The 19,862-nt window shown below is 37.3% G+C and overlaps 1 protein-coding gene across 1 annotated transcript in view; it reads right to left on the bottom strand.

Annotated features, from left to right (window-relative positions):
- Positions 1–19,235, bottom strand: part of Muc19 (mucin 19, oligomeric) — a 206,712-nt gene extending 187,477 nt beyond the window's left edge. The window contains exons 1-10 of the mRNA XM_051189114.1: positions 19,184–19,235; positions 15,645–15,719; positions 15,119–15,241; positions 12,434–12,511; positions 9,185–9,268; positions 3,802–3,852; positions 2,705–2,764; positions 1,858–2,086; positions 1,003–1,117; positions 11–71 (exon numbers count right to left, since the gene is read on the bottom strand). Coding sequence (XP_051045071.1) covers positions 11–71; positions 1,003–1,117; positions 1,858–2,086; positions 2,705–2,764; positions 3,802–3,852; positions 9,185–9,268; positions 12,434–12,511; positions 15,119–15,241; positions 15,645–15,719; positions 19,184–19,235 — 928 coding nt within the window. The remainder of the gene's footprint in view (positions 1–10; positions 72–1,002; positions 1,118–1,857; positions 2,087–2,704; positions 2,765–3,801; positions 3,853–9,184; positions 9,269–12,433; positions 12,512–15,118; positions 15,242–15,644; positions 15,720–19,183) is intronic.
- Positions 19,236–19,862: the final 627 nt, after the last annotated feature.

Below are 19,862 nucleotides of genomic sequence, written 5' to 3'. Positions count from 1 at the left end.
CAAATCTTACCTGGAGTGCTGTTGAAGTTGCCGCAAAGACCACATGTTGTATACTGGCTATAGAGAGTGAGCTGCAAAAACAAATAACATTGATATTTCCATAAATTTTTGAAAACATCTCCACAATTTTTGACAAAGAAACGGGCAGGGTCTCTTCCTGTGCAGTCTTGGGTACACTAGTCATTTGGGGGAACGGTACCTTTTTAAAAGAAACTGTGACTCGAACTTGGAACAAATCTGACTCCAGTGCTGATTGTGTCCTCAGACAGATTTGTTTTTTTGGGAGGTTGGGGGAGAGGTTCAAGACAGAGTTTCTCTAAGTAATGGTCCTAATAGTCCTGGAACTCACTTTGTAGATTAGGCTGGTCTCAAAATCACAGAGATCCACCTGCCTCTGCCTAAGTGCTGGGATTAAAGCCACATGCCATCACCAACAGGATTTTTTTCTTTTTATTGAAAATAGATTTTCTTCTCACATAATATATTCTGATTACAATTACCTCTCCCTCTATCCTCCCATTTCCTCCCAACCTCCCCATCCAACTGTATTCACACTCTTTCTGCCTCTCATTAGAAAGGAAACAGACTTCTAAGAGATAATATGACAATATAATATAATATGCATAATATAATGTAATATAGATTAAAACAAAAACTAACACATTGAAAGAGCACAAAACAAGAAAATAGAAGGAAAAGAGCCCAAGGAAAGACATAAGAAACAGATATAGATTCAGAGACCCATTCATTTGCACACTCAGGAATCCCATAAAATCATGTGTGTTTTCCTTTACATGCATACTCTGCCCCTTCAGTGACCATCTAAGAGGGCTACATATTGAGGTAATTTGACTGGCAGGCAAAATAAGGCTCATCATAGTGAGCATAAAAAGATTGATCAACAACTCTTACTGTATTCTTTCCTGCTGTGCTTATTTTTATGACTAAAGCCAAAGACCAAAACCCAGAAAGTTGGAAAAAAAAAATCACTGGTCAACTTACTGAGAGTTTGTTCTTGCTCCATCTTAGAGACAGGGTTTTCCTGCGGCTATTCAGAACATAGTGATCCCCCTGTTTTTTAATGTGGATCATCTTATTGGTGTATGGCACCTGTACCCTGAAAAGCATTAAAAATAAATAAATAAATAAATAAATAAATAAATAAATAAATACACAAGTTTGCACAAGTGATGAAATGGTGCTACTGTAATAAGGGCTGTGGTAACTACTACAGCCTTGGTCCTTTGAAAAAATAAACAGAATGTTGGTTGGGTGTCAGGGGGAAAAAATCAAATAGTTTGGAATATTCACACGTAGAATATCAATTGCCTCTCAATGTCTTATCCCAGAAAGCCATCAAAGAGTCTGTCTCCTTGAAATCTGAGTTGTTACCTTCTAAAAAATAATCATCTAGGAGCTGCGTAATCTGTTCAATTTTTAATTTGTGAAGTTTTTACCCTGTATTTAGCTTATTTAGATTACAGCAATGAAAATTGCAATGTTATGGTATCTGTTTGATGAAATCTACATCTTACACTAAATCTAAATCTAGGCGCAGAGTCATTGCAAAACAGCCACCGGTTGTGTTCTAACTTGCCATAGACACACGTTGAAAGAGGGGCCTGTTACAGAAGTTTTAGTCATGATTGAAACTTGTAAGAGCTGTTTTGGGATTTATGATATAAAAGACATTTCGCATTTTGATTTTTGATAAAAATAATGTGAAAAAGAAAAAAGAGAAAAAGAAAAAGGGGCCTGTCATCTACTCCTTGCTTAACTTGGCTTTCGTGTCGGCTTGGTTTGGGCTCACACTCCAAGCTACTCTGTCATTCTTAGGCAGTACATTCTGTTACTTACCTTTCTTCGTTAACAAAAATAGTATTATTCAAAACTGAGATGCCAACATCATCAATCAGAGCCTTTATTTCTTCAATCTCACTGTTGCTGTGTCTTTTGATCTCGATATTGAAGTCTCCTCCAGATTCGGCACAGTCACGGCAGAAAGTGTATGTGCACGAAGACTCAAAGGAGAAGATTTGGCCGTTGAGGGCTTTGTATGCACCATTGCCCCATGTAAACGTTTCACCTAGCAGTAGTAATAGAAGAAATCCACAGTTGTTTGGACAAAGAAGCACACCTTCTAGATGTTTCTTATATTTAGGTACCAAAATATCATAATAAGGTTCAATACACCCAGTCACTGTTTTTTTTTTTTTTTTTTTTTTTTTTTTTTTTTTTTAAACCACTACTAAAAATCTGAAAGGTAAACAGTAACAGGTCCCATGAGATGCCCCAAATGATTAATCTGGCTAAAACACAACTCTAATTGAAACATCTGCTACTCCTTTAGAAAAAGGATATTGTGCCTAATATAGGGAAGGGAGGTGGTGTTTGCTCATTTATTTCACCGTTGGTAGAAAGAATCTTATCCTATGTGAATGTGGCACCATTTATAAAACATGAGTGGGATGTTAGGTTACAATTTTTAAGTAGAAACACAATATTATTTATTAGGCTAGATTCCTGGGTACTAGGAACAAATAATGTGAGTATAATGTCATTTAAACATCATGTGGTCAAACAAACATGTAAAAGAAGGGCAGCTGTTTTTAATTAGCTTTAGATTTTAGTTACTTTGTGACCAGTTTCAGGTACTGAGTTAGAGCTAAACATATGAATGGACATCCAAGTTATGTTCACTTACCAGTAACTTCCTTTGCTTCTGAGTATGTGGGAGTTGCTTCTGGAATGTGGGATCCTTTTTCTATTCAACACAAGGTATAAATAATACTTAAATGTAAACATACAATGTTTTACATATTTAACATATTTATATATTTAACATTAAAACATATTTAAAAAGATATAGGACTTTTGATTGGGAAATTAAATGCTGTTGTTGTCAAGGTGCAATTTCTTATCCTGAATGTGTAAAATTGCTCTTGAGAGCTAGGATTCATCAATTTCATATGGATGATTATCTCTGAAATCTACTTTTGTTTCTGGACCCAATCAGTCATTGTTTATTTTGAAATCTTTAGGGACAATTCTCTTTAGATCATACCTAATCACTAACACACTGTTTCTACTATACAGATGTCCATTCAGCTGGTGCAATAAAATATTATAAGCAAATCTTTATCAGAACCCACAAAACAAGCAAGCCCAAGTTGCAGTTAGTACACCACTATTATCTAATATTAATAATGCAATTGTGTATGTATGTGGTAAAGGTAATTTCCCTAAACCAAAGGAGAATGACAAGTACCTTGAGATTTCAAATCTACTTGTGTATTTCTAATGACACTTTGATCTAGATGAGTAATTAGATATGAAAATCTCAGGGTCGTGCTTAAAAGTCAGGATGACAATGATAGCAAAAGTAGGTACTTCATGAAAACTTTTAAATACTTTTCACAATGCTTTTATTGTCTGCTTATGAATTGTTTAACCACTCTCTTTACCAAAGAATAGCTTTACTAAGATTGCGAGAGCATAGATTACATTCCTTAGTTAGTTGTTTAGAATATTTTTAAAGTGATAAAGGAGAAGTGATGTTTTCCTTTATTAAATTTCCCCTAAAACAGTTTTTCTCCTCATCGTAAAATTCCTTTAAACACCTCCTGGGTCTCCTACATATTTTCTTCAGGAAACCTTAGAGTTTTAATATTGTAAACACAATGACACGGTGGTATCACATCTTGGTAAATTAGTAACCAACAGAACCTACCTTTCAAATTCTCTTACATTTACATGTGGATATATTTTTTTTCAAACGCCCAAAGCCACAAATAAAATTACCTGGAGTACTGGGTGGTTCAGATGTAGTGTACTCAGATGAACTTATGGCTCCTGTTTTAAAACAGAATTATACATGTAAAATGTGGTTTTAAAATCTGATGGATAAACAATGGACACATGCTTAGCAATTCTAGTGCTGGGAAAAAAAATATATATTATCAACTCAACTTTCACCAAAGGAAAAAATTATTAATAATTACATGTCAGATAAAAAGTTAACTTATTCCAAATATGTCATCTTAGAATTTGGTAAAGGAAAGAGCCAAGAATTATGTATGCAGAGATGAGAATACCTTATTTCAGTTTCAGTGAAACTAAGATGCTTTACATTTGGGATACCTAGGTATTTTGAACAAAGTATTCTTACACATAGGATGTGGGTATATGAAAGACATTAACTAGATGAATGGTGACCTTACTGTGGACATCAAGAAACCCAGGACCAGAGCCAAAAGAAGTGGTCACATGCCCTTATTCCCAAACCAGAAGCCATTTCCATTTGGTAATGAGATGTAAATTAAAATTTACACATTATAATGTATAAAAACTATTTTTAATAAAGGAAAAATCACTCAACTTTGAAAAATGCAACGTCAAAGTAAATCCAAAACCTTCCATTGTCACTAGATTTACTGCCATTGGTGTAAAAACAAAACAAAACAAAACAAAAAACAAAAACAAAAACAAAAAAACACTATGCTATTTACTAAAAATCTCTTTGTTGGGGAAAAAAAATCAAAGCAGACATAGTCTCTAATTGGGAAATTTCCCATAGTACAGACATAAGAAGTAATTAATTCTGGTTATACTACCTTGCCAAACTTACCTTGTGTGTGTATGCTATCCTTTTCCTACATGTGCTGTCCATCATTCTCCTACTGCCCTCCCTCTGCTCATGCTGATCTCCTCCCTACTACCACTCCCCCTTCTAAAATATCCCTTCTTCCCCACTTCTGTTCAAATCTCCCTTCTCTGCACCCCTGCTCATATCCCCCTTCCCTTCCCAACATCCCTGCTCATCTCCACTTCCCTCCTCTCCTTCCATCCATGCTCATCTCTCCACCACCTATCACTCTACCCATACTGACATTATGTTGAAACACTTCTAACAAACTCCAAAAGTATTTCATATTAATTCACCTGAAAATACAGTCATGTGGCATTTTAGTAAAGAATCTCAGCATCTCCACAGAGGAGGCAAAAGCAACTATCAGGCTGCGACAGTTGGTAACAAAGGTCAGCAAGGGGCTCACACCGCCATTGACAGCCCCTTGGTGGCACATCAGTGGATATTCAGGGGCACTGGTGGTGAGTTTGTCTTCCTTTCCTTGTGTTTTCTGGCCAAAGATCCACTTATTCTTTAATGAATAACTACCAGCACCAGACAGAGGAATTCCATGCCTTGTCTTCCACCTCATTCTAGTGTCAGACAGAGAAATCCACAGGTAACCAGGAGGACATCATGCTAATATCCAAGTATGTCAGAGCTGCTCCAAACCTGGCAGTGGTGAATCAACTCTGCAATGAATGACCCTCATTAAGCAGTATACACATTAGGGGTAGCTGTTTCTTCGCATGGCATGCTTCAGTCCCACCTCCAGTCTTCCCAAGAGGCATTCCCTACATTCCTCCTGTAGTTGCTTTCTCTAAAACTATAGAGCACTGGACCAGACTTTTCTCTGATTCTGCTTTAGTGGATTGCGCCTACAGCCTCAGCTGGTCTAGTTTTGAGACACTGATTCCCATCTTTGTTTCTGAATACTGACTCAATGATCTTTTTTAAGTGGAGCCTCCAAGATTTTCCATGGCCAAAAATAGACAAATTTATACACTATGGGTACATCATAGGACATTAAAACCCTAATACTTATTCTAGTGATTCACATAATATTTTTCTGCAAAATGATGGAATATGACTTACTCCTGTGCTCAGAAACCCTGACCAGGAGCCCCTGGGAGCAGCAGTATAGGTCAGAGAAGAGATGCTTATTAGGCAGGAAACTAATAAACACATTTCCATAACTAAAAACATTCCTGGCCAACAATTTCTAGACCTGGGATTTTCTTCTTCCTTTCCCTTTTCTTTTGGATACACATATGATCATAGGGGATATAGTTTCATGTCATTATAAACAAGAAAAGTTGGTATTAAAAGAGAAATTTCTTGAGCTGGAAAGATGGCTGAGAAGCAAAGAATACTTGTTGCTCTTCTAGGGGATCTGAGTTTTAGGTCCCCAGCACCCACATTGGGCAGCTTCCAATTGCCTGCAATTTCAGTTCCAAGGGACCTAGTACACTTTTTAGGTTTTGGCAGACATCATCACTCATGTAGCTTTCAAACACACACACACACACACACACACACACACACACACACACACACACACACTGTAAAAAGAAATTTCCAGTTTTTAGGGTGTCTCCCTCTTGCTGATTAGTTGTTTACACAGGAAAAGATTTTGCTTCAAGTCTTCATCAGGAGCTTCACTTTCAAGCTGTTTCCTTTTGTTGTCAAGGTTTTACAAATAGATTAAGCATGATTTCTTTTGCATGGGAATCTTCTACCTTGTTTTCATTAAGAATAATGCCTTTGGAAGGCCATATTTGGAATTAAAGATGATGAGTAATGAAAGCTACACATTTATTTTAATGACTATTATGCATTATCTGAAGGCTTACATTTGCATACTCAGTATTAGTAGGGTTCCAAATCTGCTTGTAAATATAGACTTAATCCAAATTCTTCTTAAGGCATGGAACTTGAGAACATCTAACAAATAATTTAAACTTACTTGGATGGGTTATGGCTTAGCTGTATGTAGAGCACTTACTTGCCTAGTAAGCATGAATCTCTGGGTTCAATTCTCATTACAATTTCCCACCTTATAAAAAGCAAACTATTTTAACAAAAGATAATCTTATTAACCACTAATGTGGTAGTACCCATGTGTGATTCAAGCACTCAGGAAACTGAAGAAAGATAAGTACCAGGAAAGAGTTGAAGGCCAGTTTGAGGCTATATACCAAGTACCAAACAAATTAAAGCTCACAGTAAAATTCTGCCTCAAAAAAACAAAAACATAAACAAATAATTTATCAGGAAGAAAAGACAGGAAAGTCAGGGCTGTTAATATATGCTTTTATTTACATGAGTTAGATGTTTAAGATGCAGTTTCAATGCTCTTTCTCCCATGCCCCCTGACCACCCTCCCAATCCCATTCCCACCCCCACACTGAACAGGGAGAATGATTCCTTCCAGGAGGTATCAACAAACTCTGTCAAGTCATTTGGAGTAGGGAATAGGCCTCCCTCCTGCCTCTAGGTTAAGGAAGTATCCCTCCATGGGAAATGTGCTCCCAAAGTCCTTTTGTGCACCAGGGAAAAATGTTTTTTAATTCATAAAAAATGGTGCATGTAGCATCAGTGTGGGTGGTGGAGAGATGTCCCCTCCTTACCTCTAGCCCTTCACCACCTGCTACAGATGAGTCTACCCTCCTTCTTACCAGATGCAGCACTTGGGGAAGTGGGCCCTGCACCTTGCTTGGGTAGCACAACCAATCTGACCATATTGACAGGGCTGTGGGTGAATCAGCCTTGAGAAGGTGAACATGGGAGATTTGGTGGTGCCCCTTATCTGACATATGATGGTGTAGGAAGGGAAAAGATACCCTCACCCCTGCTTCCTGGGATACATAGTAGAGCTGGCCTTGAGATCATAAGAGTGGGAGAGCTGTCCTGGCTCCTCCCCATCTGCAGCATTCCCAGGGAGTGGCTCCTGCACTTCACCTGGGCAGCACAGTGGAACTGGTCCTGAAGGTATAGCTGTGGAGTGACTACCCTGAAGGTGTGAAAGCAGGAGAATTGGCCCCACCCCTAGGAGTAAACTAGCCAGAGCAATGCTGGAGAGCTCACCTTAGAGGTGAGGATGGACATGCTGGATGGCTGACAGCCCTGCAACTACCCAGGCCCAGAACAAGGGTTATAAGTGGGCCCACCCCATTATACACCCCAACTATGATCTGCAGAAGCACATAAAAGTGCCAATCCTATAGACCCGAAGCTTCAGGATTTTCACAACATGGGACAACAACAGGATATCCAAAGGGAGTCCCAGTGAGGGCCCAGCATCACTAGTATAGCAGAAATCAGAGGCCTCAAACCAGACCAATGACTCTTCGCAATAAACACTTGCAAGTAAAACTATATGAACAAAAAGGTTTACTGGGTCAACTAAAGCTTCCATAAGAGATTTTTCCTTTTGCATGTGTATGTGTGTGGGGGGGAGGGTATGCAAGGGCAGAGGGTAAAAATGAAGGGGTGGGGAAATGAATGGGACTGAGGTGCATGATGTGAAAGACACAAGGAATAAATAAGAAAAGTTAAAAATTATGCATGCATGATTAAGTTAGTCATGTTTAAAAATTATTGTTTAAATTGTTCCAAGTTCAAATATTGTGTTTTGTTGGCGATCCCAGCTTGCACCTGCACAAGCTAAAAAAAACCCCATCTACCCTACTTCCCTCAACACTGCCCACACTGAAAACTCTGAACAACAACAACAAAAATGTGATATCCAAAGCCTATTTATGCATTTCTGGCAGCCATTGCTGATATGACCAGCCCACTCAAGTGCCTGCCCAGGGGCTTAGCCTTTAACCATACTTAGGGACAGTTCCAGCTTCTTGCTGCACTGTATAAGGACAAGGAAGTTCACAGATATAATAATACTAGAGATCATGGCATAACAGAGCCCTAAGAGCTATGCCTCCATTTCTCTCAAAGTCTACACCACTATAGCCATAGCCATGAATTTTATATAAATCAAAATATTATAAACCAAACACATGCATAATTCATTTCTTTCTTGATGAAATTGGAGAAAATAATTTTTCCCTTTGTGGGAAAACAAAAATGCAAGTCACAAAACAAAGAAAAATAAGAAATTATTAAAAATTCTCAGAAGGACTCGATTTAGTCAAAGTGTGTGAGAAATACCATTATGCCAGAAACTCAGTGGGCCAATTCCAAATGACTTATGCTTATTTTTTTCAGTCCTGGCACCAGAGTCCTTTTCAATATATTTTTTTTTATTTGCCTATTTCTTCCACTCACAATTTAGCCAGTTTATTAAAGGATTATTGGTAAACTGTATTATGAAAATGTGATAAAAATATCTCGTCCTGAAAACTCTGAAAAGACTCCAGAATATCATAGGAATTCTCTTCCTTGTTCACAACCAACCACAACACTCCCAGCAATTAACCACTCCTCTACCTAGCAACCCAGACTTTATAACCAGCAAATCACTCAACTGCCTAACAAAGAAGGATTTGGAAGCTCAGAAAAAAACAGATTTGAACACCACACACTAATATTGACTACCTGAATCACTGGCCATTGTGTTAACAACCTGCTCATGTATAACATCTAATAAGTTTCTGGTTCCAATTCCAATAGGGTTGCCAACTGTAGAAAGCAAAACGATACAATCAAGTTATAGGGCAAAGCTAAAATTACAAAATTGTCTTCAGACATATTAAATTATCTGGACCTGGTGATGTGACATGACAAGATATACCACCACTTGGTTCAGGTTTCTCTGTTCTCACAAAAGCTGACTAGATAGGAAGTGTCCCATCCAAACTACATCCACCCGTGCTTGTTTCCTCCCTCCAAAAACCAGAAAAGCAACTTGGTCTCTCCATGGAAAATACGGATGAGATAACTTTAGCTACCAAACCACCTTCAATGACATTTAAGGTTGAAAACAGGTAAGACAATACCTATTATTAGCACCAGACCCTAGAAAAGATACACTAGGAATTTTGAGTATAGGCTCTTGTCAGAGGATGAACTTCAACTAGAACTACCAAGTTCATTTAGCTGGACCTTTCCCTCTCCAAAGGCCAATTAGAATAATATGATTCCTATCACTTCCAGAGAATTAAATGCTATAAACTATTGCCTGGATTAAGATCTCATTGGTTCACACTGCTTAGGCAGACTACCTCATACACTCCAGGCATGTTCTCTTTTCCAAACATACTTTGCCCTGTTTCTTTATCACTATTTTTTTCTTAGAGATGCCACCTGAAGAATGTCAGGGATTGACATCTTAAGATCAAATATTCGGTACACATCAACTCAAACCTATTGTTCTGAGGAAGGAAGCATCAATTCTAAACACAATAACTGAATGATTCCAGGACCTTTACTCTAATTTTCCAAATTCATTTGCAACAAAACAATGTTAACTCAAAGTCCAAGTGTGAATTTGATTTCAACCTTCCTTTCTGTTTCAAACATATCTAAAACTAGATGATGAGAGCATCTCTACTATAAGAAAATTGAAGTAAGTATATATGCTACAAGAGGAATATCCATGGAGTGGAATAGAGGAAAAGATTTCTGAGCCACATTTATTTCCATCTTTGAAGGTTCTATCCCCTGTAGACAAACTGCTAATCTTATTAATATCTACGTTCTGGTCATTCCCACCAGTTCCCATTCCTTGTCCTGATTCTATGGATACTGCAACTGATGGTTGTAGCTCTTTCTCTCTCTTTTTATCTTGAGGCACCTGGTGAAGGTAAAATAATAATCATAAGATTCACATTGGCTGTACATCAATCGTCACAGCCTCACAATGCGGGGACAAGTATGTTCCCAGTATATTTCTGGAGGTCATGGGTTATCAAGAGCGTTCAGAATCATATGCTCTATTTATATCAAGGCCTATACCAACAAAGCCAACATATCCATCTGTCCCTCTCTAATGGCAAAACTGGAGAAACCAGTTCTCTCCCTTTGCTAGACACAAAAATGAAAATTACAAAACAGTGAGTTTTAACCTATATAAAATTCTCAGAAAGACCCATCTTAGAATTGTGGGCAGGCAATCACATTCCCCCTGAGAACCATGGGTCCTGATCCAGAAGAATTCAGGTCTTTCCACCATTTCTGGTCCCAAAGTTCTTTACACTAAATGCTCTACACACAGTTGTCACACTCACAATTCATCCAGTTTATTAGATGGCTATTGACAGAGTGTATTATGCAAACCTGATCAAAAACATCTGATTGTGGGAATAAATGACAGTAAACAAATCCAAGACTCTATATGGATAGGGGGATTTTCTTTCATGTTCACTAATATCATTTTCAGTATAGGGCTCTGATCATAGCAAAACATAAATCTACCCTGCATTTGACCAGTCTTTTTACCAAGCAACCCAGACATTACAACTGGCATATAAAGTCCCTCACAGAAGGGAGAAGGAACAAGATCCTCAGAGCACATGGGAAGTGGGGGGGCAGTGAATGGAGAGACAAGTAGGGGAAAGAGAAGGGGAGGAGAGGAAAGCATGTGCGACTAGGAAGATTGAGTCAGGGTAGGAATAGAGGAATAGAAGGCAGAAGAGAGATAGATAGATAGATAGATAGATAGATAGATAGATAGATAGATAGAGAGAGAGAGAGAGAGAGAGAGAGAGAGAGAGAGAGAGAACATAAAAGAGGGAGCCATTATTGGTTTGAAGAGAAAACTGAACCTAAAAAACGGTCTAGAGAACTACAAGACTGCCGCCAAGTAACAATTTGAGCAACCATGGAAAGGCTACCATAAATGCCCTTCCTGAATAGTGAGATCAACAATTAACTTATCCACCATCTAGTACCTGTTGGAAACAGAAGCAAACACCCATAACTAAACACTGAGTCGAACTAGAATCCAGATGCAGAGGGAGAGGACAAGACCAGGCTGCAGAAACACAGAGACAGCTGATCTGAACAAGGAGGAGCTAATGGGCCCCCAGACTGATAGCTGGGAATCCAGCATGGGACTGACTCAGACCCCCCTGAATATGGGTCTCAGCCAGAAGGACTGAGCAGTCTAAGGGTCCTCAGACAGTAGAACCAAGATGTATTCCTGGTGCACAAAAGGACCTTGCAGACACATCCCCCATGGAGGGATACTGCCTTAACCTAGAGACAGGAGAGAAGTCCTAGTCCCTACTTCAAATCACTTGACAGATCTACATGACCCCACCTGTATGGCATTGCCCTACATGTGGAATTGGGGTGGGGGGATGGGAAGAGAGGGAGGTCAGGGGGAAGGTTAGAGAGGGAGGGGGCAGAGAAGTTAAGAGGGAGGGAGAGGGAACTGGGATTGACATGTATAATAAAAAAAATAAATTAATTACTTAAAAATTCTCAGAAAGACCCATCTTAGAATATTGGGTGTAAGAATTCAGACCTTTCCACCATTCCTAGTCCCAAAGTTCTTTGCACTAAATGCTCTACACACAGTTCATCCACTCACAGTTCAGCCAGTTTATTAGATGGCTGTTGACAGAGTGTATTATGAAAACCTGATCAAAAACATCTGATTGTGGAATAACTGACAGGAACCAAACCCCAGACTCTATATGGTCAGAGGGATTTTGTTTCATGTTCACTAAGATCATTGTCAGCAAAGGGCTGTGACCATAACCAATCAGAAATCTATCCAGCATTTGACCAGTCCTCTACCAAGCAACTATCAAATTACAACTATCAAATCACTCAACTGCCCACCAAACAGAGGGTTGGAAGCTCAAAAAATTTAGATTTGACTCTCATACACTTGACTACCTGTGCCACCAGCAGTAGTCTTTGTTTGTTCACGAATTAGATCCCAAAAGTATTCCCATAATTTCTTTGTACTTTTACCTGTTAGAGGGAAAAAAATTTTCATCAGAATATAGGTCAAAAGTTTCAGACAAAGTCAAATCCTTCACCTGACCACCCAATATTACATAATCTACCATTTTTTAGTTCATGTTTCTGTTTTCTCACAAACACTGAAAGCACAAAATCCAAACTAGATCGATTCTTGTTTGTTTCTTCTTTCCAAAAACAGAATAATTGTTATTCTATAGAAAATTATTAGATTCATCTCTGCTTATTTCCTCTCTCCCCAAATTGGAGAACAATGTGATCTCCCCACTGCAAATCAGAATTGTATTAATTTAGCCAACAGACCATATTCAATAACAATCATATTTCAAAATATCCTAGGTGAGCAAATATCTATTATCAACACTGGTCCAAGATATAGATTCCCAAGGACCTTTGAGCATATCAGAGGATGGCCTTCAACTAGAATTTTCAAATTCAAATTTAGATCTTTCCTTCCTTCTTCAAAGTCCAATTCAAATAACTTGAATTCCATCACTTTCAGAGACATGAAATGATCTGAACTATTGCCTGGATTTAGATCTCACTGGCTCGCACTGCTTAGGAAAACTGCTTAATCCACTGTAGGCATCTTTCCTCCTTGGGATTCAGAATTTATCCTCAACTTTCAATCAAAGTCTGCACCACTGCAGCCAAAACATTCACTCTGTCCTTTTCCATAGAAAATGTGTAGTAACTAGTTCTCTCCCTTTGATAGAAAAATGCAAATTCCAAAACAATGAAATTTGATTCATTTGAAATTCTTAGAATGACCAAACTTAGTAGAATCTGTGAGAAATATCATCACCCCTGAGACTCATGAGTCCAGTTCCTACAGACTCTTCTTCATTCAACCAGTTGTGGACCCAAAGTTCTCTTCAGTAAATTCTCTACACCAAATCCCATCTGCCCATCGTTTTACCTACTTCACAGTTAACCCAGATTATTAGAAGTGTGCTGACAGGCTGTATTATGCAAATGTGATGAAAAATATCTAGTCATGAAATATCTGACAGGATAGTGACACTAGAATTTCTGGGATTCTCATTTCCAGCATTCAAATTTCCAGCCCCTGAACATTCACTGCTAATCTCTATACTCCTCTCATTGCCACCAGATCCAGCTGCCTGTTTTTTCTTAGGTTAAAATGGAATCCTGAATCTGTGGAAATTCCAACTAAGGAGTGCAGCTCACGTTTTTCATTGGTGTCATCTGGGAATGTAAAATCATAATTGCAAGTTTAACTTTGGCTATGCATTCATCTTCATCACTTCACTATGTTGGAAGAAGAATTTTCACAGATTACTGGAGATTGGAAGAGTATCTAAAACCCTCAGGACCATGTATTACCCTTTCCTCATAGTCTCCACCACTACAGACACTACACTTTTCTTCTTCATAGACAGATATAGAGACAATGGTTCTCTCCCTTTGGTGGAAAATGCAAATGCAAATTCAGAGAAGGATTATGAAAGTTGGCCACCCATGCAAAATTCTGAGAAGGGGCCAGCTTAATAAATAGGGTGAGACATAGCATTACAGCTCAGACTCATGTGTCTAGTCCTAGTAGATTTCCTTATCATTCCATCAATACCACTTCCCAAAGGAATTTTCAGTAATTGATCTACACTGAACCAGTCTTCTCTGATTGCACTCATTTATCATCCTAAAATTCTACTAGATTATTAGCATCTAGAAGCCAGATGATGTTTAGCAAAACTTATCATCCATAAACTATTCATGAGATTATCTGGATGATAACAAACGCCTGGAACTACATTCTGTGTGGGGAGCTGAGGACATTTCAAGGGAAAGGGTATTCTTGACATGAACACAGCCAAGTTAAGGACCTCAAGGCCTCACATCCTTTGGAGTAATAAAGCCTTCCTCTGCTTAGATTATGGATTTGAGTGAAAGTTTGCCCTTAAACTATAAAAACAGTGTTTGCAGATAGTACTGCATGCAGGATCCTACTCCCAGATGCCTGTAACCTGAGATGTAGATTAGATCTCACTGGCCCACATATCTTTTTAGTATTATTATTATTATTATTTTATTTAACATGTCGATCCCAGTTTCTTCTCCCTCCCTCCTTCTCTCTGTCCCTCCCTATTACTCTCTTTCTCCCCTCACACATCTTATGTAGACTACCTGATCTACTGCCAACACCACTACTGCTTTACTATGATCATGATTATCTGCTATGACTAGGAACACTTTTTTGGAGAAGGTGAAAGCATTCCCATGAGAATGCCACCATACTTCACTAAATGTCAATTCAAAGATAATATTAACATCCAAAGCACTTTTGTTTTATTCTCCAGAAGATTTTTTTCTTTGTTTACTAAAATCAAAGTCACCAAACTGATTTGTACTAGAAATTGGTACATCAGTTTAACACCAACATTTTTTTTCCACCTCCTCCAGAATAGAATAACAAGTGTAACCTACCAATAGAAAATCAAAATAAAAGAAATAAAGAAGTTTAAAACTAAAGTCCATGATCTTTCTACTCATGTTAAACTAAAATGCTATTCCCATAGAATGTAAAAAATATTTGAAACGCCTTGTAACCCAAAGAACTGAGAACTGGTAGAATACCTATAGCACTGGCCAAAGTACCAATGCCATTAACAATACTTGAAGCAATTTTCTTGGTAGCTATTTCCAACTTAGAGTCTAGATGTGTAGAGATACCAGCTCCAAAATTACTTGTCAGTTTACCTACAGAATAAAAGATGAACATCATACAGGATATTGAAACTTTCCTGATTTCCAATGTTTTGTGTACAAATAGTACAAGTATCTAAAGTACTGAAAATGTACCCTCCATAATAAATTATCTGACTGTAAGTATTTTGCTAATAAAAGCATTAACAATAAAAGAATTCAAGCCACAAACTCCAGAGAATCTTTTTTAAATCAGAATCGTTCTTTTCTTTTTTTGACATACAAACCAGTAGTTCTCTTTGCAAATAAAAATTATTAAAATTTGTCTGTGATGATTTATTGTTTATTAAATAACAATTAAAATATTTCTCATGAGTCAATTAACTTAAATTGTTCAAGTATAGCTCTTCATTGGAAATAGAGAGATACAGTCACCGGATTTGATAACTATAGTTACCTCCAGCAATCATGTTCTGATGTTCACTTCCACTAATACTCTTGGCATTTGACTTCATCCCTACTTCCATTTTCACTGTTGGGGCAATTTGGAAGCCAAATTTAGTGTTTAGAAGCACTAGCTGTTTGAAATAACAACACCAACACCAACATTGTCACCAGAGAATAGACACATCTTGACTTTTCACTTTCAATATACAAAGCCTAAATCTAAGTAGATCAATGCAAAAATTTTCCTTGATCCCTCTTTCATTTTCCTTTTAGTCAACCATCACCATGGAGTCCACTTAAGCCAAAACACCTACACCACACCTCAATTACCCTCACATAATTTGTGCCACTGATAAGAAAAATGAGAAGACAAATATGAATAATTAAAATGTTTTGAAGATCAATAAATGATGAACAAACAAATAAATGAGTAAATATAAGCCATTTGGTTCATATTAATAATCTCCATCAGAATTCTTAAGCCAGGACTATGCAAACCCCATTATATATTTATAGACAAGACAATGTTTCTGTCCCACCTTGTCCTTAAACCATTGAGTCCAAAATAAACACACAGAGGCTTATATTAATTATAATCTGCTAAGCCTATGACTCAGGCTTTTTATTATTAACCCATTTCCATTAATTTGTGTAACTCCATGTGGTCTTGGCTTACTGGTGATACCAAGATCTCTTTCTTTCTCAGGAGCAACATGAAGTCTCTGGCAAGACATACTGTGTTCCTCTTCCTAGAATTCTCCTTGAGTAATAGACTCACCTATATGACTAATAGACTCACCTATACTTCCTGTCTGGCTACATCCTGACTGTTCATTGGCCAAAATAACTTCATTCATCAACCAATAAGAGAAATATATATTCACAACATATAGAAGGTTATCCCTCATCATAGGTTTACCAAAATTCCTGGTGTTCTACTAGTTTCTACCATCATTCACATCTTCAAAGGTCAATGGCTCTGTCTCAAAAATACCAAAAATAACAGTATTTTATTGGCCCTTGTTTCTTTCACTGGATTTAACTTCTGGATGTGAAAAATCTATGTATCTAGCCTTCTGAAAATTTACCTTCCTTTTGCTTTCCTTTTCTTCCTCAAGGAAATATAAGAGTAATAGAAATCCAATTATTAGCATTGTAACTGTTATAGAGGAATATGGCCTAGAATGTTATCTATTCTACATGCCCAAACAAGAAAAACAAACTAAAAACAAAACAAAACAAAAAAAACTACTTAAATGATTTTCTAAAAGCCCATAGAAGATCAAAGATAGAATTTCTTTCTCCAAGACACAAGCACCTTCAGAATAGGGAGTTTATATTGCCACTTTCTTTGGACAATAGTGGGTTTCTTTAAATACTAATTATACAGAATATAATTCTTTCCCATGAGTTTGTACAAAACTAAATCCACATTCACCAAAGACCCAGTACCAATTTCCAACCTCTGTTTTGCTAATAATGTAATCTTCTAAGCCTTAACTGACTATGTTTTTTGAACAGATATTCTAGGCGTGTGATGTGATACTAACTAAACTTCTGAAAACTGGAACTATTTCTAAAAAGAATGGGGTACAGAGTGAATAGATCTTCCTTCAACCTACTTACAGGTATACATTAAGACAAACATCAGAGAGAGCCAGTTACACAGAAAACTTTCTCATGTGTTCTGATACAGTTTGTATTGACTGACACCTGAAAAGACACCCAAGCATATTCTGCCAAAGGCCAGGAAGGAGAGGCTTCCACGTGTATTTCCAAAGCAACATGAACGTTTTTAAAGTAAACACGTGCTCTGATATTTTTCTGTGTCATGTAAATACCTTGCAATTATTAACTATCTGAAATGCAGTTTGTAGTCAAGAATTTGTTCCCGGGTCCCTTTCAGGCATATGAAGTTGCCATAAAACTCATTCTTAAATTCTTGGATTTGCCTAGCCTATTAGCTGAAAGCCCTCACATCCACAGACACTAGCTTAAGGAACCTGGGTCAACAGTGTTCCTGTCTGAGTAGCTGAAAGCTACAAGGAGGGGAACTGGAACTGACTACATACACAGCCCTTCCACAGTATGGAAACTCGGTATTAAATTGAAGCTACAAGAAGTGCCACTCCAAAGCAGATGCAGAGCCTCAGAAACCATATCTGGAGAAGAGACACATGTGAGCAGTAGAAAATTCCTGTAAACTGAACCTTTGCTCTCTCATAGTCAGGATTTGGCACTAAGAAAACAGAGGAAAGGCTCCAAATAAGCATCCTTGAAGAGTTCGGGTCAGGGGTAGAGAGTGGAAATGAGGAGCCAGGCAGCTTCAGCACCAAACCAAGGGGTGGTTTCCATTTCCATCTGTAGGCTCCAAGATCACCATCATGTCACAAAGATCCAGATTTGAGAGATAGTATCCTAGTGGCTTACCAAAGAACATCCCCCAATCTTAAAAAATAAGAAGAGAAATTGAATAATAATGTCACATTTAAGACAATGAAAATATTTTTACTTCAATTCTTTCTTACAATTCAATATGAGCAATACTCTTTACATATCATAACTGATATTTCAACACTAATTTATTATTCTGGATCTTCCTTATTTACTAGAATTTCCACCATGTGATTATGGAATACATTGGCCTGCTATACTGAAAATCATAATGTACCAGCCTTAAAAGGGCAATGGCAAACAAAACTCAACACTTAATATTGGTCAATACACTATTTTTTCCCATTATAGTTTTGACCTAAAATTTTCCAATCTAAATTTTACCTGACTTTATTTTCCCAAATATTTTCTCAATATTAGTTGAAATAAAAATAAAGAATGACTTGATTAACTTTATGAATTTTATTTTATTGAGGGTAAAGAATGGTCTAAGAAAACATAAGATATATATATATGTATATATATATATATATATACATATAGTATGCCAATCTATATTTCATTTTATATATATTTAAATACAGATAGTATAATTTTAGTTATAACTAACATTTTTCTACTTATTCTTCCCCTACAGTCATGACTGGTAAAACCATATAAATTTTGTTTTGACTGACTGTGAAACTGCTACCTAATTTTATTTTACTCAGTTTTTTAATTTTTATCACTTTCAATAAGTCTGGCTTTTTGAAATACCTAAGCAATTGGTTACTTTACAAAATGTTTTCCCTGTGATATTTTGTCTTAGTGATGGATTGATCCTTTCAGAAGTAATATTTATTTGTGAATGCCACAATTCTCAGGGTAGGATTCTAGACTTAATGTGAATGTATACTTAGAACATAGTTATCAAAGCACAAACTGCTGAAAATGAACAATAACTCTTAAGACTAACACACACACACACACACACACACACACACACACACTCACACACTTGAGATCGCTTCTTAAAGCATAAATAACATCTACTGTTATATAAAAATGTGGTATCCCTGCATATTATCCTACTCTGAAGCACAAGAAAGAAGTGGAAAGCACTAAACATTAAGTAAATATGCACTTATTAAATTAAAAGACCCTTAAATTCTTTACCTTTGCCAAAGGTGCAGAGCACCACAGCCAAGTACAAAAGAATCGGCTTCATGGTGATGATCTGGGACCTAGGTGGTGAGACTGTTCACACCGGGGAATCAGGCCCATTATGGCAGTTTCTACACTGCATATTTATAGGCCATTTCAACATTGGCTCTGGCCAGCAGTTGGCTTGGCAATCCTGGTGATGACAATACATGTAAACATTGTAGCAAGGCAAAGATAATCTACAGCACAGCAGTTTACTGTCCAGTTTCTCTGACATCTCTACCTTGGTCCAAATCTAGTTCATGCCAAACACAGAATATGCTTTCTTGCCACCCTGTGCAAATAGCCAAGTCAGGAACTGAAAGTCTATGGATTAAGGCTCAATTATGCTGATGTCATGCCTTGTTTTGAGCCTTGTCCATCATCACAAATGACTTGATGACTCAAGGAACTCAAATATTATGATATATTAAAATTGTCCTTCTTTTGACAATAAAAATGTATTTTAAACATTAACTTACCTTGAAACAAAGAACTCTTTGCCTTTACTTAATAGTAATATTATTATAGTTATTTCCTTTGAGATATACTCATGATAATCATCTCCGCACAGACACACTTAAAACAGGAATGTATCATTGTCACAGTCCTGGCTTTATTACTTCAAAATGCCTAATATTCTAATGGTACA

This window comes from Phodopus roborovskii, unplaced genomic scaffold (genome assembly GCF_943737965.1).
Source record: "Phodopus roborovskii unplaced genomic scaffold, PHOROB, whole genome shotgun sequence".
NCBI classification, from domain to species: domain Eukaryota; kingdom Metazoa; phylum Chordata; class Mammalia; order Rodentia; family Cricetidae; genus Phodopus; species Phodopus roborovskii.
Note: the sequence above shows the minus strand (reverse complement) of the source record. Positions and strands in the feature narration are given on the sequence as shown.